Raw genomic sequence first — 25,774 nt, 5'->3', positions numbered from 1 at the left:
TACACTGTGAAGAAATTAAAATGGCATGATTTCTCCTGAAATATTTATTTGACTAGATATACTGTTTAAAAGAATGATTAGCAAATCTGAGATCATATCGAGTTTGAACCAGTTCATAAATTAGGATTTCTTAGGGATTTTATTTTATGAATTCATTGAATATGAATCAATTTGTTTGTTTATATGTATTTATTTAAATCCTAATCCAGTACTTCCATAGCAAGGTATTGCTTTTGTAGTCTAGAATGTCTAAAAAACCCCATTTTTTGCAGTATTTATTTTTTGATCTTGTTTTAATGACTCTACAATCAAATGCTCTCAGTTACAGCGCAGTACTTCATTATGAATCCGCGCTAACATGCTTGCAATTTATCGCCGCACGATATGTGCTGCTGGCTGAAGCGCTCTCCATCTTAATTATACTTCCTCTATTTAAAAAAATATATATTCCACCCACACAATAACTGGTTAAAAGTCCTGCCAGTCTGAATCAGTTCAAGATCTCACGGAGGAGGCCTGTTTGAGCTCAAGTGGCCTCGAGTCATTTCCAAGTGATCGCGTTCACAAGATGACCGCACACGAACGCCGCCGCCGTGTGTTCATTATCAGCGGAGGCGGAGGCTAAAGAATGGCGCTGGAAACAAATCGGTACGGGTCTTTATTGGGTTTAAAACGTGGATGCTGGCTGTGGGGTTTAGCGTTGCGTTCTGCTAATAAAGCGTTTGGTAAAACTGAAACTTGGCGGCGCTAAAGAGATGCATTACATAATTCATTGATGGCTTGCCTAATGCACTCCATTGCTCTTCATTTTGTTGCATTTGCACTATAAAGCTTCCTGTCTTTGTTCACTTCGTATTATTGTCTTGTTTTCCAGTGCTAATACCTGAGAAATCTATATACGGTTACTTAAAAAGGAAAGTTATTTAGTGCCTTGTTCATCAAAATGAAGGGTGTTTAAGCTTAGTTCACGCTTATATAAAATATACTCAGCCTCGGACCGCAGGAGACGTAGATACTGTCTTTTATTTTTCCGCCACATTTGGAGAAATGTAGCATTGTATCGCTCGCTCATCAACGGACGCTGTGCAGTGAATGGGTGCCGTCAGATTGAGAGACTAAACGGCTGATGAGAACGTCACGGTAATCCACGCCACTTCGTAGCAGCAATGGACATCTTGAGAAGATAAACGCTGAAACCCATTGTTAGAGATGACCGTAGTTCATAATCCTTTCTGTTTTCACTTCAAGCACCACGTGCAAGCAAAAAACGGTCCGAGAAAGTCAAATACGTGGCTGGATTTTACTAGAAAACAGGAGATTAACTTTAACACTCGAGGAAGAGTTATTATGGAGCCATGTTTTAGCCAGTTTGCGATTTGAAACAATATTTTAAGTCATTTTGCTACTCAATGAATGCATCCCGATTGAAGAATAATTGGCAAACAAGAACAAAATGCTAATAAAACCTTTTTTTGCAGTGTTTGTAATAGGTGCACCTATGTTGTATTGACTAGAAGGCAGCTGTAGCTCAGTTTTTGGAGGCTGAAGTTCATCAGGAGGTCGTTCTAGTTCTGGCTCACCTCGTGAGCTGACTGAATGGAGCCCCGTATCCCGCCGCTTCGCTGGCGTTTCCCACAGCGCTTGAATCGAAGCAGTTCCTCGTGGTGCGAGGTGTGAATGGTCCGGTCCTCCACCTCTGATTGCACTGGGATCGAAAGCCTGAGCTCTGCTGGATGGAAGTGGCACCTTTGAACCCGCAAACCTTTTTTGTCTAGTACTGCTATTATACTGTGCAAAAGCTGTTATTATACAACCTGTAACTTGCAAGCTTGTTCGTTCGCTGATCCTTAAAAGCACGGTGCCCGGCAACCCTTCTCACAGCCGAACACCGCTAATAATTTCCTCATTTTTCTTTTTTAAATGTTCGTAGAACCTGGTGGTAAGTGACCATACCTTATATGCTGAATATTTGTATTTTCTTTTTCATTTTATTAATTAATATTGCTAATTATTAATAAATATAAGCAGGGAGCTTTGTCTACATTTCTTACAACGCTTACAAAATGCTAACTGTCAGAAACACGCTAACAGTAAGACCACAGAAAGATGTGGTCTGGTGTTTGTTAGTGGCCTCATGAGGTTTAATTGGATCTGAGATTGATTCATTGATTGATTATTTGTATATGAATGTAAACCTCAAACCTTTAAACCTCAAGCTCAACTCTAGTTTAGCTACGTGCTAACAGCAAACGTTAAAGAGGTCGCTAGCAACTATATTGTATTCGTGTCTAGTTGCTTCCTATTTCGAGTTCCAGATCAGCTGGGTTTTGTGTAGGATGGTGCTGTAGATCATTCGGAGCTGCTTACTGAAACAGTGTGCAAGTGTTTGTTGATTCACTCTGTCAGAGTCGGATGTGTTAAAATGACACAGCATGTCCCTGCGATTCACAGAGACTCTCATTTTCTCAGTGGTGGAGGTGTGCGTGTGTTTGTTTTTGCATATCTGAAGAACCATCTTGTCCATTGAAAGTCATGTCAAAAAAGTGCACACGTCTTTATCGTTTCAAAAGCTGTTTCAATTGTATAGCTAAAAGTAGCAATTTATATTTTGGGGGGAGGGTTGCACCACATGACAGCTGACAACCTGAGCTAACTTTGCTTTGTTAAGTTATCTGCTAGTGTAAGAGGCTTGGTTTTGATATGGAGCCAGGAGGGTTGACATGGTAGCAATTCCTGATATTCTGCATGTCGGTCGCACCACATGACTATATATTTATTGTGATGTCGTTTATTTCAAAGCTAAAACGCTGTCATGAAAAATGTATGCAAATGCTTTCGTCTCTTAACAGATCAGCAAACACTTGCTACCTAGCATCACTTTTTCCACTGTTTGATAGATTTGTGCGTTGCCATGGAGACACTCTATACGGTTGCAGAAATGTTCTCTATAGCTTTTTTTTTGTTGAAAATATAGACAGGTTTGAATAGAGAGATGTAGCCTTTGCTTTGGCTCTTCTGTCGTTCTTGGCTCTTCGAGCATTTTGTTTGCCTCTTACACCTCGCAGTGTGTCCAAGTCAGATCTAAGCGTGTTTGCAGACTGAATGCTGGCAGGCCCGTCTGGCTGATAAAATCCTCTCCTGCATCACAGGCTGTGAGAATCCCAAGCACAAATTGCACGGACATCTTTAGTGAGCGTTTTTTGGGTCCATAATATATCTGTGGTTTTATTGTCGGTTTGATCTTGGCTTTTTTTTCAGTTTGTATATCCCACTAGCCAACTTTTGGTAGGGCTTTCAAAACCAAGGTCAGAAATGAATGAGGGGCTTGGGCCACCAAAATGAACCAAAATATAATGAATCACCAAATTAATATTAAATCGACAGCCTTGGAATGAACAGAAATGCCATGCTAGATGCAGGTTCTGTTCCACCGAGAAGACTTTAGTTGAGAAAATTTGGTAACAGTCTGAGTTATTTGAGTGAATTAATTAAAATAATGCCCATAAAACATACAAAATGCATTTAAGAATCATAATAATTGTCTTTCCTTGTTAAAAAAGGCTGATGCAGCTTCGATGTAGTCTCGTTCCTCTTTTGTTGAAGGTGTGATAGAAATTAAGGATAGAAGAGGACTACTGAGGAGCCACTAAACACATGAGGTTCTCCAGAGCGGTGTTTTAAACCCATAAAAGTGTTTGCACACTTCAAGAAGTCAATCTACTGGCTTACGAACAGTTCTCCTTGGACATCAGACAAGAGTTTCGACGACAAAAAGAGTTTCAGCTGAAAGAATGACGCTCATGACCTTTACGCGTTTCAAAAATTGCTCGCATTGTCTTGTTCAGAACTCATTTTGTAGTTGAAGATTTGAATACCGTGATTGGAGCGCACTCAAACGAGACGGCCGCGTCCCTGCCCCCTTTCCGCCTCTTCCAGCGAGTGTGAAATTTCCGAGTCGCTAATGAGTGCGGCGCCGGGGGAAACGGACAACATTTGGGGCCCTTCAATTATTTCCTATTTGTTTTGCGCTCTGGGAACGAAGCCTCTCGTGAGTGAGACGGCTAATGGCTAGTGACAGAGAGGAGCGAGATGTCAAAACCCAACCGTTAGCTTTTCATATCCCATCCTTTCAGTGCTTGGCAGCCCAGCTGAGCCTTTTGGCCTGAACCTTCGTTATTATGCATAGCTTCCTCTTTTTCCATCGTCTGCCTCATCTTTTCTTCCTCCACCCCAAGGTTTCTTTTTTTCAGCCTGAATCTGTGTGTGTGTGTGTTGAGACTAAGGGCAGTTCATGAGGTTTTCTTCGAGCGTCTTTCTTCACTTGTAATGCGAAGGCAATTGCCTTTTTTATGCCTGTAAAATGACAGTCTTCTGCTAAACGTCTGCTCAGGAAGTTCTATAACCCTTGAAGTTGTCCGTTAGCATTCCCGTTCATCCCAGTGGTAGTTGCCGGCGTATGCAAACTACACACAGATTTGTTCATTTTCTACCTGCTAAATGATGGAGTTGCTGCATCTACCAGCAGGGAATAACCCATTCTCGCTATATTTCCAGTTGGGAGAGATTATTGCAAATAGTGTCCACAGGGGGCGCTGCTGAAGACCGAAAGTCAACGATTCGTTCATTTATTAGCTATTAATATTATCACTTTTCCTGACTTGGCTTTGTTTGGAATTATTCTAAGTGGCAAGATTTTTTTTATTGTATATTTAAAATAGAATAGAAGAATTAAACAAATATATTCGCTTATATAATGTATGCATTTACATATTATTTGGTTGGTTAATTTGTTGTTATTAATACTGAATTCTGTCTTGCGACCTTTTTTGCATGATTAGATAAATTAAGTATATTCGGTATGCTTTTATTTATTTATTTACTCGATGTCTACGTTTAGGGTTTCGAATATGTTTTGCGGTATAAAATGTCAAAATACGGTAGAAATAATGCTTATGTTTACGCAATATTTATTTTAAATTCAAACAACATGCGATTTGCGCATATTAAAATCTATAAAAGAATAAGGAAGCATTTAACAATTTATTGTGAATTTGAATTAGTAAAAAAAAAAAAATACTGACAAATGGGCAAAATTTTAAATTTATATGGGGATAGTGGCAAATTTAAAAAATGTAAAATTGCAAATTTTCAAGAAATTCATCGTCATAAATTTTTTTTGTTGCAAACATCCCTAACAAGATTGTTACGCTGAATGACATTTTAGTGGGTAAATTTAATAAATCAGGGAGCAATGTTTAATATTTATTTTTGGCGCAGAGAAACAAAAACGTAATTTAAAATGTTTTGCTGCAAAAACAACAAGAATTTAAAGCAGTATCACACTTTTTTGTCTTTGCCCCATGTATGCATGCATGTAGACATTAATGCATTATTCTGTCTCGCAGCCTCTTCTAGATGCTTTGGCAGATCTCCCCGAGTGGTATGGAGTCAAAAGCATGCAGGCCAACTGGATCGGCGACTGCTCAGGCTGCTTTTTCAACCACGTATTGAAGGTACTCGATGCTTCATCTAAGAAATGCCCTTACATTTTGGTTTTCCTCAGCTTCGCAGCTCTTTCCGTGCTGTATTTACTGCGAAATGATGTATTTCCATGCCGGCATGTGAGCGTGTGCTTTGTTTTCTGTTGTGGGAGGATATTTGTGCTTATTGAAAGTCCGTTGGCCAGAATCAGCGCATCTATCGCCTGTCTGTTCGTCAGGTGGATGGCCGCGACTCGGGGGAGGTGTTGTCTGCGTACACTAGATCTCCGGAGGCCGTGTTCGGGGCGGCGTATGTCTCCGTCCTGCCCTCTCACCGGCTGCTGAGCGGCTCCGGTGCCCTTAAAACAGCCCTCCTCAGAGCCCTGAGACCCGGCACGGGTGAGAAACACACACACACACGCTTGAGAACATCAGCAACTTCATCTATACAAGCTGAATATAACAAATATATAAAATACTGCATGCACTACCAAATGCGTTTGAGGCAAAACTGAAAGATGACGGTAAAGAATGAATTCATGATGCATTTATATCCCGTTTTGTGGTGCGTAGGTGTCTTTAACTCCAGGCTGTGGTTGTTAGTTGTTGATTTTGTGGTCTCTCACCAAACGGTGAGATAACTGTGAAGCCCAGAGGCTCTGGAAGAGGACAGATTTCAATTAATGAGATCTCAGATTCAGCCTTAGCTACCAGCTCTGTGTTATTGACCTTTGACTCCTGATTGTGCAGACAGCCTGACCGAGGTCACGGCCCTCAACGTGTTCACCGGCCGCGAGGTTCCAGTGCTGATCTCCGGCAAGAATGAGTTCGATGGACATCTGGACACTGTGATAGGTGTGTGTGTGGATCTCTGTTGGTTTGTTTAGTTAGTTTGTTAAGGCATCATGTTCCGAGTGCATTAGGATTCGATCCAGCAGGGAAAGCAGTCGCATCAGGGATGTTTATGGAGTTCACCGCTCTAGTAATTATCTGGTGTTTTTACACATATACTATAGACACCTCATTAAACGATTTCCCATCATGCTGTACTCCAGCATCAAGGATTTCTGCGAGAGCTCTTCAGCCTCTTCTGTGCGCTTGCATGTACAGTTGCCTCAAAAACTATTTTGGCTCTTATAGCATGCTTAAAAATATACGAAAGTCGATGACATGATGCTCATTAAAATGTTTAATTCATAAAATGAATACACTCAAGAGAATGATTTCTATTCTGATTTAGAGAAAATATTAAGAATTTTTTTATGAAATTAAAATCTAGAAATTAAATATAATATGCTGTTGCAATATTAAAAAAATAATATATATATATATATATATATATATATATATATATATATATATATATATATATTTTTTTTTTTTGTGACATTGCAAGAGTAATAAACCCTAAGAATAATATTTATAATTCACAAAACCATATTTTTTTAACTTCATATTTTTAATAATTGTGTATATTTTAAAATAACTATTACATTAAGAAGCAGTTTTTGGTTACACTAACTGACTTTATATACTTATATATATTTTGTATGAAATTAATGCAAAGGTTATGTTTCACATAATTGACACATGAAGTGAGATCAAGGCTCTCAAGTGAAGGATGCAGTTCTGAATTGAACTCCAGTGTCTTGCAGAGGAACCCCAAACAAACAAAAAAAAGTCCCACTTTATGCATTTATCATTAGATATATAAACTATTTTTCTTTAATGCAACTTTTTATATCCGTGTTCTTTACAACAGGCATTCCAGAAAGCAGCGAGGAGGACGCAGAGCTGGCTCGGTCTCTGGGTTTGAGCTGGACCTCTGTTCTGAAGACAGAAGAAGACGGGACGCAGACTCTGATAAACTCAGCTGAGGTAAACCCTCCATCACGCTTCAACGTGAGAGCGGAGGTTAACCAGATAACCCATCCTGATCGTCTCATCTGCTGTAGTTCACAGGTCAAAGCCGGGCGGAAGCTTTCGACTCTGTTACCCAGAAAGCCCGGGAGAAGAACGCCGGTGGATACCTCACTAGTGCCAAGTTACGCGATTGGCTGATCTCGAGGCAGCGCTACTGGGGCACACCCATTCCCATAGTGCACTGCGGCGCCTGCGGGCCGGTGCCAGTCCCGGAGGAGGAGCTGCCAGTCACGCTACCTAAAGTACCGCCCCTCACAGGGAAAGGGGCGACGCCCTTAAAGACAGCACAGGATTGGCTGAAATGCCAGTGTCCGAGGTGAGTTAAAAAAAAAAGTAGATATGCAGTATTTGGAAATGTAAAAGACCGTTTGCAAAGACCCGCCGCCTTAGTTACCATTGCTACATCTTATTAATAAGAGAAAGCTGACAAGTTAGATTTGGTTTGAAACTTTGTGCTGTGAACTGATGATCTCTTATTCTTTAGTTACAGCACCAAATAAACACAAATGACTATTAGAAGGTTTCAGCTGCGGAAAGACGTCAGTACACATCATTTTTCACGTTTTAGTCCACCGACGGTAATCTATCCTCCTGTCTGGTTTGTTTGTCAGACAAAATGGCAGATCCAGTGTTACGATTGGTCATATCGCCTGTCAATCAAACATCTGTCTTCTGGTTACATCTATTATCATGCACATTACTGGAATGGTTTTTGCTTTTTTATTTTTTATTATTTTAGTTTTATTTATTTGTGTTGGTTGTTTGGTTTAATTTTCTCAGCATTGTATTTAGTTCTGTTGCGTCGCATATTAGTTTTTGCTTTGTTTAGTTTTTTTAGTTTTGCTTTATATTTTGCTTTATATATTGTTTTTATTTATTGCTGTTTTTGTCTCGATTTCGTTTTTTGTTTTGTTTTTTTGCTTTTTTTTTTTTTTTTTACTATTTTGTCTTTGTTTTATTTTGTTTAGCCTTTTGCCTTGCTTTCGTGCTTCGCGTTTTGTTTGGGTTTGAACAAGGGACACCGGACCCATCAAACCCACCGAATTCGAACCCTCTTCCCTCTGATCGCTGAGCCTTTTTCTCTCAAAGGAAATTTCCTCTCGGATTTAGAGGTCAGACAGTTTGGTTTCTTTGACGCGAGTCACGGTATAAATTGAACTCCGAGAAAATCAAAAGTGTTTGATAAGAGTTTCATCTGGTGGCATTGTAATATAAGTGGAATCATTTTCTCCCATTATCTGAGTCTTTGTACTCCCACTCTGTCATGTGAAATAATGGCAGACTCCACCAGAACTCATTGTCTCAGAACTCATCAAAACAGAGCCAAGTTCAGACCGAGCCAGACTAAAGTGGCTTGTTTCTGGGAGCTCTTGTCCCCTGGAGGCTACAGGGATCATTACCACTGAGTCATGGAGGTGTTGAAGATGTGCGCACAGATAGCACCTCCTCACTGTGAAGGGTATTAATAGACCCTCTCTGACCACGAAGCGCCGTAATGCTGGCTGAGCCGCTGAAAGCTGATGACATTTTTACCAAAATCCTCTGTCGGATTGACACACGAACGGAGAGACAAATGCGTATCAGGGGCCTGATTTCATGCATTTGTCAAATATCCAGTCTGCATACGCGGATCAGTAGAGGTCGAACGTTATGGCTTTTTAGTGGCTGATAGGAGGGTGGCAGATGGCTGATTCGATGCCGCTTATGACCGTTTAAAAAGAGAGGCCAAAATGTGCATTAGTGGAGCAAATTTCAAAATAAGAGCCAATAACGATCGCTTCCTTTTAAGCAAGTTACAAAAAATTCAGTTGGACCATTTCCAAGGCTTCAGTTAATAAAATGTTTCTTAAAGGTATGCATTCATGTGCAAGTTTCTCTCGGGAAAAAAGGGATGCACGGTACATTCTTACTGTATTTGTTATCGGTTGATATCGGCACATTTTTCATTTATTGTATTGTATATTTATCTGGCAATTCTGGATATTAATTAAACCACCGTCTAGCACTGATTTAAGATGTTAGCTCCTAAACCACTCTTAAAACAAAAGTGTGTGTTCTTTTATTAAATTAATAAATATCAATACAACCGATATCAATATCGGATAACCGATATCAGATGCTTTCTGAACAGTAATGTTTCCTCCCCAATTATTATAATTATCTACATATGCAGTAACTATGTCTGTTTATGTGTTATACTGCATTTATTCAAAGTTTTATTTAATTTGTTAACTGCGCCGTTACGCGCTGTCAAGTGTGGCTGAACCTAATGTTAGCTAATTAAAGAAACGCTCTTACAAATGGTACAGAGACACAATAAACGCCGTGCAGAAGCGGAATCGAGCGCCTGAGCCTTTATGAATCACACACCGAGCTTTTGTATATTTTGGTTCTGCTTCGTGACCTCGGCTGCCTTCAGACATTCGAAGTAATTGATAATGAGTCTGTCCGGCCGCTGACGAAATACTGCAACAGCTGTAGAAATTAGGGCAGGAGCTTCGCTGTGTCGCATGAGAAGCATTGTAGTAGTCTAGTTTCGGACTTAAATCCGAATGACCTTAATAAAGTTGTTGCCCAAAAGAACTTCGAGCTTTTAAACTCTTTGCTATTCAAGGCGTGTAGGAGAATACCAACCAAAACATTAAAAGCACAGTAACACTTCAGTGTAGGGGCCTATTCTCACTAACTAGTTAGCATTAGCGTGCTTACTATTACCATTTTGGCTGTTTATTAGTAGGGCTACTTATTCTGCACGACCGTGAATGTACCTAAACTCAACAGCTATCTTAGTAACTATTAATAAGCAGCCAATTAATTAATGGAGGCATAGCTATTGGACTTTAAACTAAATGTAATATCATGCATTAGGTTTCATAAACTCTCAGTGGACAACAATGGTAGCTATTATACATGTTCTGTTGTTAGGTATCTACTAGAAACTTTTTAAAACGTACTACGATCTCGTCAATGCCGTTACTTCATTCTTGTGAAATGAAAGTAGTATCTACACGTTTTTTAATTCAGTTTTTGTCGGCGGACGCTGCTCGTCCCTGCGCTGAAGAGGAGACGGATCATCTCTTATCTGTGAGACCTTGAAGAAAATCACCTCGGTTCCTTAAATGATCGCCTACATCGAGTGAAGTGGCCGCGGAGAGAGAAAGACACGGAAAGCAGATAAAGAGAGAGATGGCGCTTATCTACCTCGTCCTTGAGGAAAAGAGGACTCATTTCCTGAGCTGTGATATTGTGTCGGGCTTCGCTGTTAGAAGTTTAATTGAAATCTGAGGATGAAAAACAGAAAGATCTCACGGACCGATTTGGTTGCTTGTTAAGTGTTTGTTGCGGGACACTAACGCTTACATATAAATGCACGACAGATCTCACTCAATCTGTGCTGACATTTCTGCGAAATGTTATTTGGTTTTCTGCGGTCGTTACAACTTAGACAGTAAGTCGCTTAAACACTAACAAACATTTTGCATTGCACCGGTAAACTTAGTATGAACTCCATCCTTTAATCAGAAGTAACCGTTTGAGCAAAACGGCAGATTGCATTAATAATAAGACTTTAGACACAAATGATTCATGCTCATTTATGTTAAGAGACATGTCAATAAATGCTGCTTCACTTCGTTCAGCTTATATAGACTCAAAGGCTGTTGTTGGTAATTGAAAGAAAGTTGAAAGTCATATTATGAGACTACAAATTAATTTAGAGAGAGATTCTAAATGGTGCAAACAAATGCAAGAATCGGTATGAAATAGCTAGTAGATGCAAAGCCTCTAGTATGGACTCTGCAATTTAAGTAGGAACTAAAAAATGGTGTATATTACGCATAAAAAGAGAATGATTTGCGCAGTTCAAGGTCAAGTTAACTAGTTCAGTTCCCCAGGAAGTCGGAAATGGACAACAAAAACTTTTGTGGAACGTTTTTTTTTTTACTGGATCTATGCATTTAACTCTCTCTTTAACTCTCAAACCAGAATTGTCTGGGTTTCCATGTTTTCACTGTTACACACTTTGAAGGCGCTGTTAAGCATCTCCTGAATGAATCTGCCAACTAATCAAGTAACCTCTCAGATGATGCTGGCAACCTTTTTTTCAGAAAGAGTTAAAGTCACAGTGAAACAGAGGTGATCAGAATATAATGGATTATAGAGAGAGACTTGGTTCCATGCACTGGGTGTTGATTGGCTGTTGAGATGTGGGTGTGGCTCTTAAAGCTGGATCCAGATGAAAGGGGCGTGGTTTAGCAGATGATATATCAGAGTAATCTTCGTTTTTACTAGAAGATCCGGATTTGATATTTTAATTAAAGATTACAGGGTCAAAACATTTGTAAATATGAAACACATTAACAAAAAATATTTGATAAAGTTTATTGTTCATATTATGATCTACAATGCGTCTATAGCATATACAGTTATAGCATATATAAAATAGAAGGTTTTTTTTGTCATGCCAGCTTTTAAAATTAAAATGAGCTAAAACTGTACTCACCTTTTGGGTCACCCAAGATAAAGATGAGCTTGTTTCTTAAGAGAAATGAAGCATCACAGCACCTGCTCAGAAGTGAATGCTCTGCGGTGAATGGGTGCCGTCGGAATGAGAGTCCAAACAGCTGCTTTGGGCCAAAATATTAGTTTATAATCCGTAATATTTCTTCTTCAAGTGGAAAAAATATCCTTCTCCTGTTGCACATTTTCAACTGATTTGGACTGTTTTCATGTAAACGGTTCTTGATCTGTGCAGATTTCTCTCCTGATTCAGTTAAAACTCCTTAATGATGTCTTAAAGGATTTGTTTCACACTTTTCACAAGACATTAACTGAAGGACTGGAGCGGTGGGGATTAAAGCTATGTTTTTATCAGTTCTTTGCACCCTCGTTCCGACGGCACCCATCCGCTGCAGAGCATCTGTTGTTGAGACAGGGACGCAATGCTACATTTCTTCAAATCTGACCACATCTTGGATGACCTGAGAGCAAATGTTAAGCAAATGTTCATTTCTGGGTGACCTATCGCTCTTTTCGGTGCTTTCTCTCGTCAGCGTGCATCTAATGGCTTCCTCTCATGACGTTCAGTGTTCAGTCTATTATCACCGCAGCCGCAAAGACTTCCACCATTTCGTCGATAATGAGTCCGGAAAAAAAAACCCAAAACAAAAACGGCAAAATCAGCTTTTCAAAAGCATAAATAATGCCCTAATTTCCCCCCGTGTAGATCTGTTATAAACGCACTCTCCGAGCAGCTCATTACGGCTCATATGTGGGATGCTCGTCTCTCAGATGGCACCTGGCTTTCAAAGAATTAACCTGCTACACCTTCGCCCTGTTGCTAGGCGACAGCGAGGCGCTCGGCTGCCGCTGCCGGCGCTATAATAGGCAGGATTGTGTGATTATGTGAGACTGGGCTGAACGGTCTCAGGCTGGAGCGGAGGGAAGGCCGTCCGGACACACACTCTTTGGGGCTGACGTTAGCTAGGCAGGAACCCGCTCAGGATCCTGTTCGGGATTCGGCCGTTAATTAGTTTCTTTTGATGCAGATGATTAGCCGGATGAAGTCTGTCGAGACTCGTTAGAGGACGCGTGACTGTATTGTAAACTGACAGATGGCCCAGAATGCAAAGCGCTGTTTGCTTTAGTGGGAGACGAACGCACGGGAACCGGGTTCGGGGTTTCACCGCGCAGCAGGGTTATCACTGGGGAGAAATCAATCAAAATTCATTTTTTAGTTGCAGTTTTTGGTAGCTCTGATTAAAGTCATAAAGCCTTTAGAAATTGACTAGTTTTAGTTTTCATTTTTTATTGTATCGGTGTGTGTGTGTGTGTGTGTGTGTGTGCGCGTTAAAAAGTATCCTAAAGTGATAAAGTATTTAATAGTGGGTTATATATACACTTATATATAGATTTTAAAGGAAGACTCATCTGCATACTCATATCTGCTTATGATATTGATTTGAACAAAAGTACAGTAAAAACAGTAAAAATATGAAATATTATTATGATTTAAAACAGCTGTTTTCTGCAGTATGCAACTATTTGTTCAAATGTAATTAATTTCTGTGATGCACAGCTGAATTTTCAGCATTATTACAGTAGTATTATTATGATGTCTTGAGTGTCACGTAATCCTTCAGAAATCATTCTAATATGATATATATATATATATGATAATAATAATCTTTTCTTTAGCACCTTTAAATGTTAGTTCTCAAAGCGCTGTAAAAAAGCCAATAAAATATAAAAAAATACAAAATAAGCAGAACAGAAAGAAAACATGCATTCAAAACACTTAAAAAAATATAAAATATAAAAATTAGCAACACTGAAAACGACAAAACAACACAATTCTTAAATCTTAAACTAAAATGAAGAGTGTAAAAATAGAAACAGATGCAAAATAATCATCAAATTTACAATAGTGTGCAAATGAACATTGGTCTTAATATATTACTATTCATTTGTGTATTTGAACGAATCACGCCGTTTCATTCTGTTCTGTTATAAATCATATTTTTTATTAAATCATTTAGTCCGGTGTCGTTTTAAGCGATTCTTCTTGCTTCTTCATAGTCGAAAAATGTGGTGCACAAATGAAAAAGATTCACTGATTAAAAAATGCAAAATCGTTCTTTGCGAATGTCCTCTAATGAGACCGAATGGCTTTTTAAATGTATCTTTACATCCTTTAAATACGTCAGATGGCATGAGCGAGTTCAGTATTGTGATTCCCAGCTCTCACGCTCTTCCTCCCGTCCCTGTCAGGTGTAAAGGGCCGGCGGAGAGAGAAACGGACACCATGGACACCTTTGTGGATTCCTCCTGGTACTATTTCAGATACACCGACCCTCAGAACCCGCTGAGGTAAGGCTTTGTCTGTCCCAGCAGGTGTTAGTGGAGACGGTGGTCTGCGGCGCTCTCAGAGATGCTGAGGGAGCGAGGCTCAGAATGGAGGACCATCTGTGTGTGCTATTTCAGATGACTTTAAAATGTCAGGCCTTTGTCCCTGTAATGCACTCGGTAATGCATCCTCGTAACGCGCAAAGGAGACACTGAAAGCCAACTGAACTATATAATCGCTTTCAGTCTATGCATTAACGCTGTCTATGAACGTTTTAGCAGATATTAATATGTTAATGTGTTTGTTTTACGACATAACTGGTGTGGTTTCTGAAAACCGATCTGAACCTTGGATTATCTGACCAGAGCTGATTGAAAATGAAATTAAAATGCAAGAAAAGTAAAGTAATATGCATTGCAGGGAATTTAATCATCATCAAAAAATACATATTTTAACTGTATGTTAGATGACTTTCATAAGGAGTTATGAAAAAAGTCTAATTACAATTTATTATACTTAAAATTATACATAAGCTATATTAATTGTTATAGGATTATATTTTCCAGTGTGTTTGGATATATATATATATATATATATATATATATATATATATATATATATATATATATATATATATATATATATATATATATATATACTCTCAAAGTGCATCCAAACACACTGGAAAATGTTTTATATATATATATATATATATATATATATATATATATATATATATATATATATATATATATATATATATATATATATATATAACAAAAAGACTATATATAGCAAAGACTATATAATTACACAAACTTTTTTTTTTTTTATCTCCCAATTTTGGCTTTTTAATTGCAGTTCTGAGAAAAATGAACATTTTATCATACTATCTAAGAATTGTGGTAAGCTTTTAGTTTGTTATGGTTGAAATGAGTTTGCGGCTATATCACATGACCATATTAAGATATTAAGATATTAGAAACATCAACATCATGATTTTCTGCAAAGCTACACAAACTAAATCTTGATTTCCCAAAAGTCTTTTATTTATAAACTAAACGACATGCTGCCTAAAAAATGTAGGATTAATCATAATTAAATTTATATAAACCCTCGGTCTTCAAAATCTTTAAAAGCACTCGACGTGATTTTCTCTCATTTCTAATCAGGCACCGAACAGAGCGCCTATAACGGCTGTTTGAGTCAGTAGTCTCTGGGGGCTTCGCTGACTGACCGGGAGTATGATGTAAATACATTGTCGCTGTAAATCAATTGAAATGAAGAAGGGAATTACTCGCAGAGCTCTGTCATTGTTCTGTCTGGTATGGATGGTTAGTTTGGTGCTGCTGGCAGGTGCGTGTAGAGTGTGACACGTTTGTTTATCACAGTTTGTCGAAGTGCTTATTGTTTTTGTTTAAATCGGCTGAGCGGTTTACGTCCTCCCTTGTGAGTGCGTGTCGATGTGTTATTCGAGTGTCGTGATTGTGATGTCGATATAAAGCAGCGCCAGCGCTGAAGTGTTCTTCGAGAGTTTGTGAGATGTGACACCTGACACACACACACACACACACACACACACACACACACACACACACACACACACACACACACACACACACGCGCTGTGCTCGAGCGCCTCCTCGCGGCCGCTGTGGTGTAATGCAGACGCGGTGTCCTCTCGCAGGCCCTTCGAGCGCTCTCAGGCGGACCACTGGATGCCTGTGGATGTTTATATCGGAGGGAAGGAGCACGCCGTCATGCACCTGTACTACGCGCGCTTCTTCAGCCACTTCTGCAGAGACCAGGGCATGGTTTCTCACAGGTGCGACATACACTCTTCATCAAACACCTCCATGAGCCAGAGCTACGAGAAGAGTGCTTATATACACACACACACACACACACATACATACATACACATACATACATACACATACATATATATATAATGTGTGCTCATATTACTTAAGTAGTCAAAGCTGTCCATTAGAAGGTTTTGACCGAATACAATATAGTGTATACCCTGGATATAAGGTACATTTTTAGATTTATACATCGTCTGAAAACTGAATAAATAAGTTCTCTATTGATGTTGGTTTGTTAGGATAGGACATATATTCAGATGAGATGCAACTATTTGAAAATCTGGAATTTGAAGGTGCAAAAAAAATCAAGTTTACTAGTAATATATTTTTATATATTTACAGTAGGACATTTTTATGTAGTTAATGTATTTTGAAAATACGTGCATGTATTTATGCATATAGCCTACATATTTTTATATTAAAATACATATATTTAACATACAGTTTTTCTTAAACATGCATGTGTTTGTATTTATATGGGTATTTGACTAATAAAAATTGGACCGCGTCCTATGGTGTGACATAGCAAAAAAAAAAAAAGAAATGTATACAGTAATCTCAGAAAATTTCTTCAACAATACAGGTTTGAAAAAACGACATGAGACTGAGTAAATACTGACAGTGTTAAAGAACTTGTTGTCTGTTTTAATTTACATGCTGAACGTCCTTCATATACTGTACATCTGGTCTCTTCGTTTCAGGGAGCCCTTCAGAAAGCTGCTGGTCCAGGGTCTGATAAAGGGACAGACGTTCAGGGTGGCAGAGACCGGCCATTACCTCAAGAAAGAGGACGTCGACTTCACGGGTGTGTGTGTGTGTGTGTGTGTAAGAACATTTTATTCATTTTTGAACCATTTTAAAACTATCGATTTGGCACCATTTTCATAAAACAAATAACACCCAGCCCTACAAAATTGCTGGAGTTTGTCCTGGGTTCACGAAATCTATTTCCTGTGGATCAGAATTAGACTTTCAAACAGTTTCAAACAGGAGAGAAATTGCACATTAGCAAAAAAAGAAAATATGCAGTTTTGAATATACTAACTATAAAAATGCCTTCTTTTGGTTCAAAGAAAGCTTCTCATTGGCATCACCCATCTATATTTAATCTATAAAATGCAGGTGCGTTAGCTGAGCCAACCTGAAAAATGTTGCTAACTTCGTTATACAGACTGATAATAAATATGTGCACTCCCAGCCAATTAGACTCGAGTATAAAATTGAGGCAGCTTGTCCTCTTTGTGTGTGTGAAACGCATCAGAACAGGCCTTCTCGCTTCCCGTGTGGCTTTCTGCGGATACCGGAGCCAAAACGGTCTCTTTTGGTTGCCAGGCAACAAGGTAAACAGACTGGCATGATCTGAAGTGGCTCCCGGAAAAACGCCTGTCATTTCTGTCAGTTTCGATAAAAGATAAAAATCTTTTGTGACGTTATAAATGTCACTTCCAGTCAATCTAAAGGGCTAGTTGACTCCAAAATGACAATTTTCTCCTTTATTAATCAACTTCGGTTTGGAGATGCTACGAGAATGCTGTTTTTTGCACGAAAAAAAAAAAACAATGTGTGTTGCCGTCTATGGAGGGTCAGATATGTCTCAGATTTAATCATAAACATCCTTACTTGTGTTCAGAAGAGAAGGAACGACACGGGGGTGTTCATTTAGGGGCCAACCGACCCTTTCGTGCATCATTGCTGAACAAAAGTAATAAATCATGAAAAAGCATGTTAATAGCGGGTGTAAACGCGGCAGGTCCGGAGCCCGTCCAGAGGGACAGCGGCAGCCGACTGCAGGTCACGTGGGAGAAGATGAGCAAATCCAAACACAACGGGCTGGACCCGCAGGAGGTGCTGCAGCAGTACGGAGTGGACACCACCCGCCTCTACCTCCTGTACACCGCTCCACCCGAACAGGACATCTTATGGGACGTCAAGAGTGAGTAGAGCCACGTGTCTGGGTGTCTATGAGTGTCCACAGGGTGAAGCAGTGGTTAATGAGGTAATTAAGAGATTCATTGAGTGATGATTGGTCTTCTTTTTTTTTTTTTTTTTGAAGACAAGCAGAATCGGCAAAGAAGAAAATCTCAATTTTTTTTGTCACCATTACAGTAATCAGTCTTTAAGAGCCCGATTTTCCCAGGACGATATTTAACACTTTGCATTTTTAAAATATCCAATATTGTCAATATTTGAAACAAATATATTGAAACAATATTTTGTATTATATTTTATATATTTTAAATGGTATTCGTTTCCATGTTTTTTATTTTATTTTAGAAATCATGCTTTAATATATTTAGGTTATCAAAGATTGTTGGAACAATTTTTCTAGCCTTTAAAAAAAATTTGTTTATCAGTTTACACCTTGATTTTCAGCTTTATCATATTTTGAATAAATTTAATGTATTTACCAATACTATATTGAATTTGCAAATGTGTAAAAGCCTAAAAGAAACTAAGAGTAGTTACTGGACCAAATGCACTTTTGCATATAGGTTCGTCAAATATTTAACACACAATTAGCTGTTTACATAAAAAAATCATCAGTTTTAGCACAAATGCTCAACCCGATCTCTAACCCAGCGTTGTGTTTTAACGTGAAGCTGTGTGTGTGTGTGTGTGTGTGTAGCTGATGCCATCCCAGGCGTGTTGCGATGGCAGACCCGTCTCTGGGGTTTGGTCAGCAGACTGAGAGCCGCGCGTGAGGGTCCAGAGACGCCCAACCCATCCATCCTCAACAAGAGAGAGCGATCAGAGGCCAGGAAGATCTGGGAGAACAAGAACCACACCGTCACACAGGTACAGCCAGGGATCATTTTACACTCTCTCTCTCTCACACACACACACACTTGTACTAGTATTCAGGAAATGATGTGTTTCACTCTTTGACCAGTGGGGGTCGCTGCAGTGCCCTTCCGCATTTGTTCCATTCTTGTAGAGCTCCATTGTTTTTGATATGTTTGCCTAGTAATTGATTATAAAAGCACCAATATTAGAACACTGTAGAACATTTCCATTTACTTCGAATTAAACCTTATTAATTGGAACCCACCCTAAAATGACACATTACTGTATATTCACGCAGAAAACAACTATGTTCAGTTTTTTTAAGCAGTTTTTACTTTAAGAGCAGAGTCTTCTCTTACAGTATAACGTGTACAGTGTGTAAGTGACTTTATTTTTATAACGAGTGGACTATTTCTTGAGCAAAAGGCCGCATGCGGTGGGAAAGTGATCTTACGTGTGGAATGTGTATAAATAGGCTCTCTAGGGCCACGATTGATTTTTGCGCCGGTTTAAAAAGGCCTGTACTGCACTTGATCCAATCCGGAGCCGCTGAGCCTCACGGTCTTTGATCTTCTGCCGGGAAAAGCCACGGTCATCAGCTGTGTCCTTCCTCTGGAGGATAGCTCCGGTGTGGAGTCTGACTGATCTCAGCTATCCCGGGGGAAACTGCGACGTAGTCTCAAACCACCGCATAAGAGCGGCGTCCATCGGTTCTGTACACGTCAGGGAGGTACCTAGTGACATTCAAGCTCTGAAAGCTAGTGAGCTTGGCCCGCTGTATGCTGCCTTCGTAGGAAACTGTCTTTTAAGAAACATCTGAAGTGACTGAAAGGCTGTAAAAAAGGAAAAAAACTGAAGTACCGTATCATTCAAAAGTTTGGGGTGTAATTATTAAAGAACAGTCTCTTATGCTCCTGTCAAGTCTGCATTTATGTAATGAATTAATTCATTTTAATTTTGTTTTATTAACATTTTAAAATAAGATATATAATATAGTAATACATAGTAATCATTCAAATATGGCGATTTATTGCTGAAGAAATATTTCTCATTATTATGAAAGGTTAAAACAGTTGTGCTGCCAAATTTGTATTTGTATTTTTTTTTTTGGAATTTGTTGACAAATACAGTTGAAAAGAACAGAATTCATTAGTAACATCACTTATTCTAAGGCATCCTTGCTGTATGAAAGTCTTTGGTTGTAATCTTTGATGCTTTATATTTTTTGTTCAAATCAATTTTTTTTTTTTTTTGATTCTTTGATCACCAGAAAGTTGAAAAGAACAGAATTTACACAAAATAGAAACGTAACACATGTAACATTTATAAATGTCTCGACTGTATGTATCCTTGATTAATTCAAAGTAGCCATTTATTAATTTTTTTTTACTTTGGCAGTTAAAGGTAACTGAATTGGTATCGTGCTGAATGAAGTTGAGCCATGTTATTCTGTTGACAGGTCACAGGTCACTTCACAGAGGACTTCCTGTTTAATGCAGCCATCTCTTGGCTCATGGGCCTGACCAACACACTCTCAGTAAGTCATCAACAGTCGTCAAGAATAGTGTGCTTGGAAGTTCACGTGACTGACTGAGCTTTCTGAACGTCTGCTCTCTCGCCGTAGCAAGCCTCGTCTCGGGTGGTTCTGCACAGCGAGGAGTTTGAGGAGGCTCTGGCTTCGCTCTGTGTGATGGCGGCACCCATGTGTCCGCACTTAGCTTCTGAACTCTGGGCAGGTATGACACACACATACATGAAAATATCGTCATCATTTACTCCTCGTGTTCCCATGGCTGTTATTTGAAGGTGACCGTGGATGGACACTGTCAAGCTAGCGGGGAAGTAAACCATACTAAAACTACTTTAGTCATTTAGTAGCTAAAATTGAAATTGTTATTCACTAAAAAATCTTCCTCTTCATAAGTTCTCTGAAATCTCATTCTCATTTTCATTTATTTAAATACGCTACCCAATGCCATTTTTTCCTGGTTTGCATGAAACTGCCAGGATGCATCTATAGTTAATAAGGACTTTTATTTTGCACCACTTTCATGGTGTTTTTGGAACATTAAGTCTTGTGCATTAAATAAACTCAGTGCACGCAGACTGAAGTAGTTTAAGTCTTTGGTTCTTTTAATTGTGAGGATTTTGGCTCCCGTTCAACAAAACCCCACCAATTCACTCTCAACAAATTAGAACATGGTGAAACGCCAATCAACTAATCAACTCAAATCAGTCTTCAAAGGTTTCCAGAGTCTTCAAAATGGTCTCTCAGTTCGGTTCACTAGGCTACACAACCATAGAGAAGACAGTTCTGATCTGACAGTTGCCCAGAAGACAATCATTGACACGCTTCACAAGGAGGGTCAAACATTCATTGCCAAACAAGCTGGCTCTTCACAGAGTGCTGTATCCAAGCATGTTAACAGAAAGTTGAGTGCAAGGAAAAAGTGTGGAAGAAAAAGATGCACAAGCAACTTGGGAGAACCGTAGCCTAAAGAGACTTGTCAACTTCACAAGGAACGGACTGAGGCTGGGGTCAAGACATCAAGAGTCACCACACACAGACGTGTCAAGACGTTTTTCTAATAGTTGTCTTATTCCTCTTGTTAAGACACTCCTGAACCACAGACAACATCAGAGACATCTTACCTGGGCTAAGAAGAAGAACTGGACTGTTACACAGTGGTCCAAAGTCCTCTTTTCAGATGAGAGCAAGTTTTATATTTCATTTGAAAACCAAGGTCCTGGAGTCTGGAGGAAGCGTGGAGAAGCTCATAGCACAAGTTTCTTGAAGTCCAGTGTTAAGTTTCCACAGTCTGTAACAGTACAATGTCATCTGCTGGTGTTTATTATGAAGTATTTTAACTTGTTGAGAGTGAATTGGTGGGTTTTTGTTCGAGCCAAAATCATCACAATTAAAAGAATCAGACCTAAACTACTTCAGTCTGTGTGCAATGACTGTGTGAATAAGTTTCACAGTTCGAGTTGTATTACTAAAATAAATAAATTAACTTTTCTGCGACATTCTAATTTATTATGCAGTTGGCATCGTAGGAAGATGTATTAAATTGCAATTCAATAAAATTCAACACAGTTAGGCAACAAAAATATTTTAATATTTGAAAAAGTATTTAATCTTGAATATCATTATTGGGGAATGTTACTGTGGTTAAAATTACAATATTGCATTACAAACTTGCTTACTGTGTCGTGAACTGGGTGAAGAATGGTCAACTTTATAGTGACTTGCACTGTGTATCTGATATGAATAAAAGTCATCGGCAAAGTACATTTCAATGGATTTTTATTGTTGCTTCCATAGACATTTATCTATATTTTACAAGCTCTAAATGTATTGTTTTAATAGTATTTATGTGCATATAAATGTCTGAGACCTAATTTAGGCTTAATGTGGTTAAGAACGCTACAATTTTGTTGTAAATTAAACATTTTATTCTGATTACATATCTTGTAATGAGTTACCTTCAACACCGATGAATATTTGTAGATTTGCAGAATACATTCTTAACATAAGATTAGATTTATTTTGTTAAAAATCACAAAAACAAATTCTAGAAAATATCCCGTGCGTGTTTCGTTAATAACATTTATAGGTGGTTTGTTAATTTAGCATATTTGGGCATTCCCAGTTCAACAACTAGTGTGGATTGTTTCTGATGACAATACAAAAAAAAAAGTGACTCAGGATGAAAGTGAATAATTGTAAGCTGGGTGAAAAGTCATGGAAATACTAGTGGTGAGGGGGAAAAAAGGAAACTCTTGGCCCCTGTTGTCCATTCCATCACATCCCGCTATTGTCACACACACACACACACACACACACACACACACACACACACACACACACACACTGTGTACTGTAAAGAAAATGAAAATGCCCACATGCTCTGATAACAGTGATTGATGCTGACTAAACGTTGCTTGTTAACTCTGTGTGTGTGTGTGTGTGTTTGCACGCTCATAGATTTAGAGGAACGTAATGTTCCACAGAAACAAAATAACAGCCTGGAACAACACAAGGACAGTAAATAATGTCAGGACTCCTCTGAACTGTCCCTCTTCCTCCTATACTTGCACACACACACACACACACGCTCAGGACAAGTGGAAGTGTACATCCTTCCCGAAGGCCATGTTGAGGTCAGACACAGGTTTCTAAATCTGTATTATTGACCATCGCATGCCTGGATCATTCTCCGGCTTGTTACAACACCGTTACACTGTTCAGTTTGGTAAAACTTGTTGCACACAATCTACTATGCCTTTGTCGTCTAATTGATGCCTTTCAGTAAAATTGTGCAAATATCCACCACAGAATGTGCTTCACATGCTTCTCTTAAGTCAGTCTGTAATGAACTTTTATATTGTTTGCAATATTTCAAGATGAACGCCATATATTATATTACATGAACAGTTTATGCATAGAAAATACTTTAAAAATTTACACCATTAAACATAAAATATCCACCATTAGCTATTAGCTATTACAGCTCTGCATAATCTGGGCATCTTAGCTCTCCGTTTATTCAAACATTGACTTGATCTATTACTCCAAGCCTCTTGAAGGATTGCCCAAAGATGATGCACACTGGCTGGACACTAGCAGCTCAACTTTGACACGTATATATTGCCATTATTACGTAATCAAAATGAAAATGTATTATCGCTGGTCTTCAGTGATAATGTCAAATTACTTTAATGTAAAGTATCTGCACCATGAAATAAGGATTCATGCTGATATCATCCAAAAGCAGATTTTCAAATGTAACATTTTTATGACCATTATTTCACATGTGAGACATTACATGGATTAGAAGCGACCTTAAAAAGCTATTTTTGCCTCTGAACCTTCGTTTTGTAGCTTTTCTCAGCGATGTGTGATTCATTTGATGAAGTATTAGCTGATTATTGGTGTTCAGACTACGTGACAGTTTCCTAAAACCTTTCTCAGGTTTGTCTCAGGTGAGGAATCCTCTAGGAAGTGTGCTGTCTGGGAAGGGAAGTGTCCTTCAGCAGCCGTGGCCTAGCGTGGATCCAGAGTACCTACAAACACCCGACACGCTTCAGCTGTCCGTACGGGTATGTCACACACACACACACACACACACACACACACACCAAATACGTGTTTTTTACAGCATTCCTTTGGAGAATGTTGCCTTAAATTCACATCTAAAGGACGCAAACTAAAGTGACGGTTCCCTTAGAAATTAAAATTTGGTCTTAATGCACTTGGCCTGACGCCCTTCAAAACATAGGGTACTTTTTTCCTTCACCAGAACAGAAACTGAGATTTTGGATGATTCATAAAGTTGAAATGGCTACCATCAGTTTAAGAGTAAAAACGCATATATTGAGGTCTTATGAAGTGAATCAGTCTGTGAATATTATGTATTACCTGTAATCCAGATTCTCAAATGACGAAATATGATTCTTTTCCAGAAACGTTTGTTTTAATTAACCGATTCGCCCGTCACATAATCACACAAGAACGCACATTTAGATAAACCAGTAATGACAAGAAATAATGTTTTTTGCTCAGACTGATTGTTCCGCTTCATAAGAGCTCAGTATATTGCGACGGGTACCATTTTGTTATGCGTGATATGCTCAAAGTGACATGAATCGACAAGAAACACGTTCGGCTAAAAATCTTCATTACACTTCTATTGAAGAAAAACATCAGAAAATGTATACTTTACATTTGTAGTAAAGGATTGATCAGCATGATCAGTAATTATAGTGATGCAGGATTTAGCAAACGCGACCTTCTCTGGATCGCATCGGTATCTCAGTATATTTGCCGTTTATCATTCATTTATTATGTTTTAGGCAGAATATTCGGCACAGGATGTTTTCTGGGAAAGCGGCAAAAGGAAAGTGTTTACCTCCAACTTAAAAGCCTGTATTTTAGTACAGTCTGTCTGTAATTTGTGCGTGTGTGTGAAGGGATTGGCCTCTGAATGTGGACGATTATTACAGACTTGAACCATCTGGGGCTGAAATCTTCTGCATGACTGTCTTTCGAGGACTCGTGTGTCTCTACTTGCCCTCGTTCATCTGTCATTGGTATAAATTAGTGCATTTATGCTACCTTCTGAGCGCTCTCGTTTTCCAAGGCAGCACCATTTGAAGCGTGGCTTTCTTCATGGTGAAGACGCTCCCAGAATCCATTTAAAAAAAGGTGACGGATGGGGAAATGGTTAGTAAAGTATGGATCAAATAAGTCATTTTTAAAATGTTATTGAGGACATAAAAGCATTGACTGTTGAGGCTGAATTCTGAGTTTGCATCTTTGTGTAACATTTTCTTTTTAATATTAATCTTGAATGTGTGCTTTTGGTCCATGGGAACAAATTGCAAGACAGACTTAGAGGAAAACAAACGTCAGTTATGACATAAATTGCAAGATGTCAGAATTGTGAGAAAGTCAGAGCTTTCATGTCTTTTCTCTATATTGCTGCGGCTTGACGTCATTGGCTGGCTCTGCGTTCAGACCATTGTATAACTTTTTTCTTTTTCACAATTTCTGAAATCTCACCCAAGCAGAACAACGTACAGCAATCTACTGTTACCTATAACTAGCTCAGCTACTGTAAAACACATTAGGAAATAGAAAAATGTTACATTTTCATGGTTTTTTAATGCGAGTACACATTGAGATAAAGACGTAGCTACCATGCGTAAAATCAGGAAATGAATCTCCAAATAAGGAGATGTTACTGCATACCCGGTAGAAATAGTACTACCCAGAAGGCTTTGCTGCAGCCGCTCTCTGCCAGGCCTCAGGCTGGCACCAGTCTGCAAGTATTTTAGGGAATCCCCTGCTTTGTGCGGGTGGCTGAACTACT

General features: G+C 38.9%; 1 protein-coding gene across 1 annotated transcript in view; it reads left to right on the top strand.

The window, feature by feature from the left end:
- Positions 1-25,774, top strand: part of lars2 (leucyl-tRNA synthetase 2, mitochondrial) — a 43,416-nt gene that overhangs the window by 16,338 nt on the left and 1,304 nt on the right. Inside the window, exons 8-20 of the mRNA XM_043261291.1 lie at positions 5,406-5,513; positions 5,720-5,879; positions 6,231-6,335; positions 7,243-7,358; positions 7,436-7,719; positions 14,172-14,270; positions 15,935-16,072; positions 16,817-16,920; positions 17,866-18,048; positions 18,742-18,911; positions 20,359-20,436; positions 20,524-20,635; positions 23,875-24,002. Coding sequence (XP_043117226.1) covers positions 5,406-5,513; positions 5,720-5,879; positions 6,231-6,335; positions 7,243-7,358; positions 7,436-7,719; positions 14,172-14,270; positions 15,935-16,072; positions 16,817-16,920; positions 17,866-18,048; positions 18,742-18,911; positions 20,359-20,436; positions 20,524-20,635; positions 23,875-24,002 — 1,785 coding nt within the window. The remainder of the gene's footprint in view (positions 1-5,405; positions 5,514-5,719; positions 5,880-6,230; positions 6,336-7,242; positions 7,359-7,435; positions 7,720-14,171; positions 14,271-15,934; positions 16,073-16,816; positions 16,921-17,865; positions 18,049-18,741; positions 18,912-20,358; positions 20,437-20,523; positions 20,636-23,874; positions 24,003-25,774) is intronic.

This window comes from Puntigrus tetrazona, chromosome 16 (genome assembly GCF_018831695.1).
Source record: "Puntigrus tetrazona isolate hp1 chromosome 16, ASM1883169v1, whole genome shotgun sequence".
NCBI classification, from domain to species: Eukaryota; Metazoa; Chordata; class Actinopteri; order Cypriniformes; family Cyprinidae; genus Puntigrus; species Puntigrus tetrazona.
Note: the sequence above shows the minus strand (reverse complement) of the source record. Positions and strands in the feature narration are given on the sequence as shown.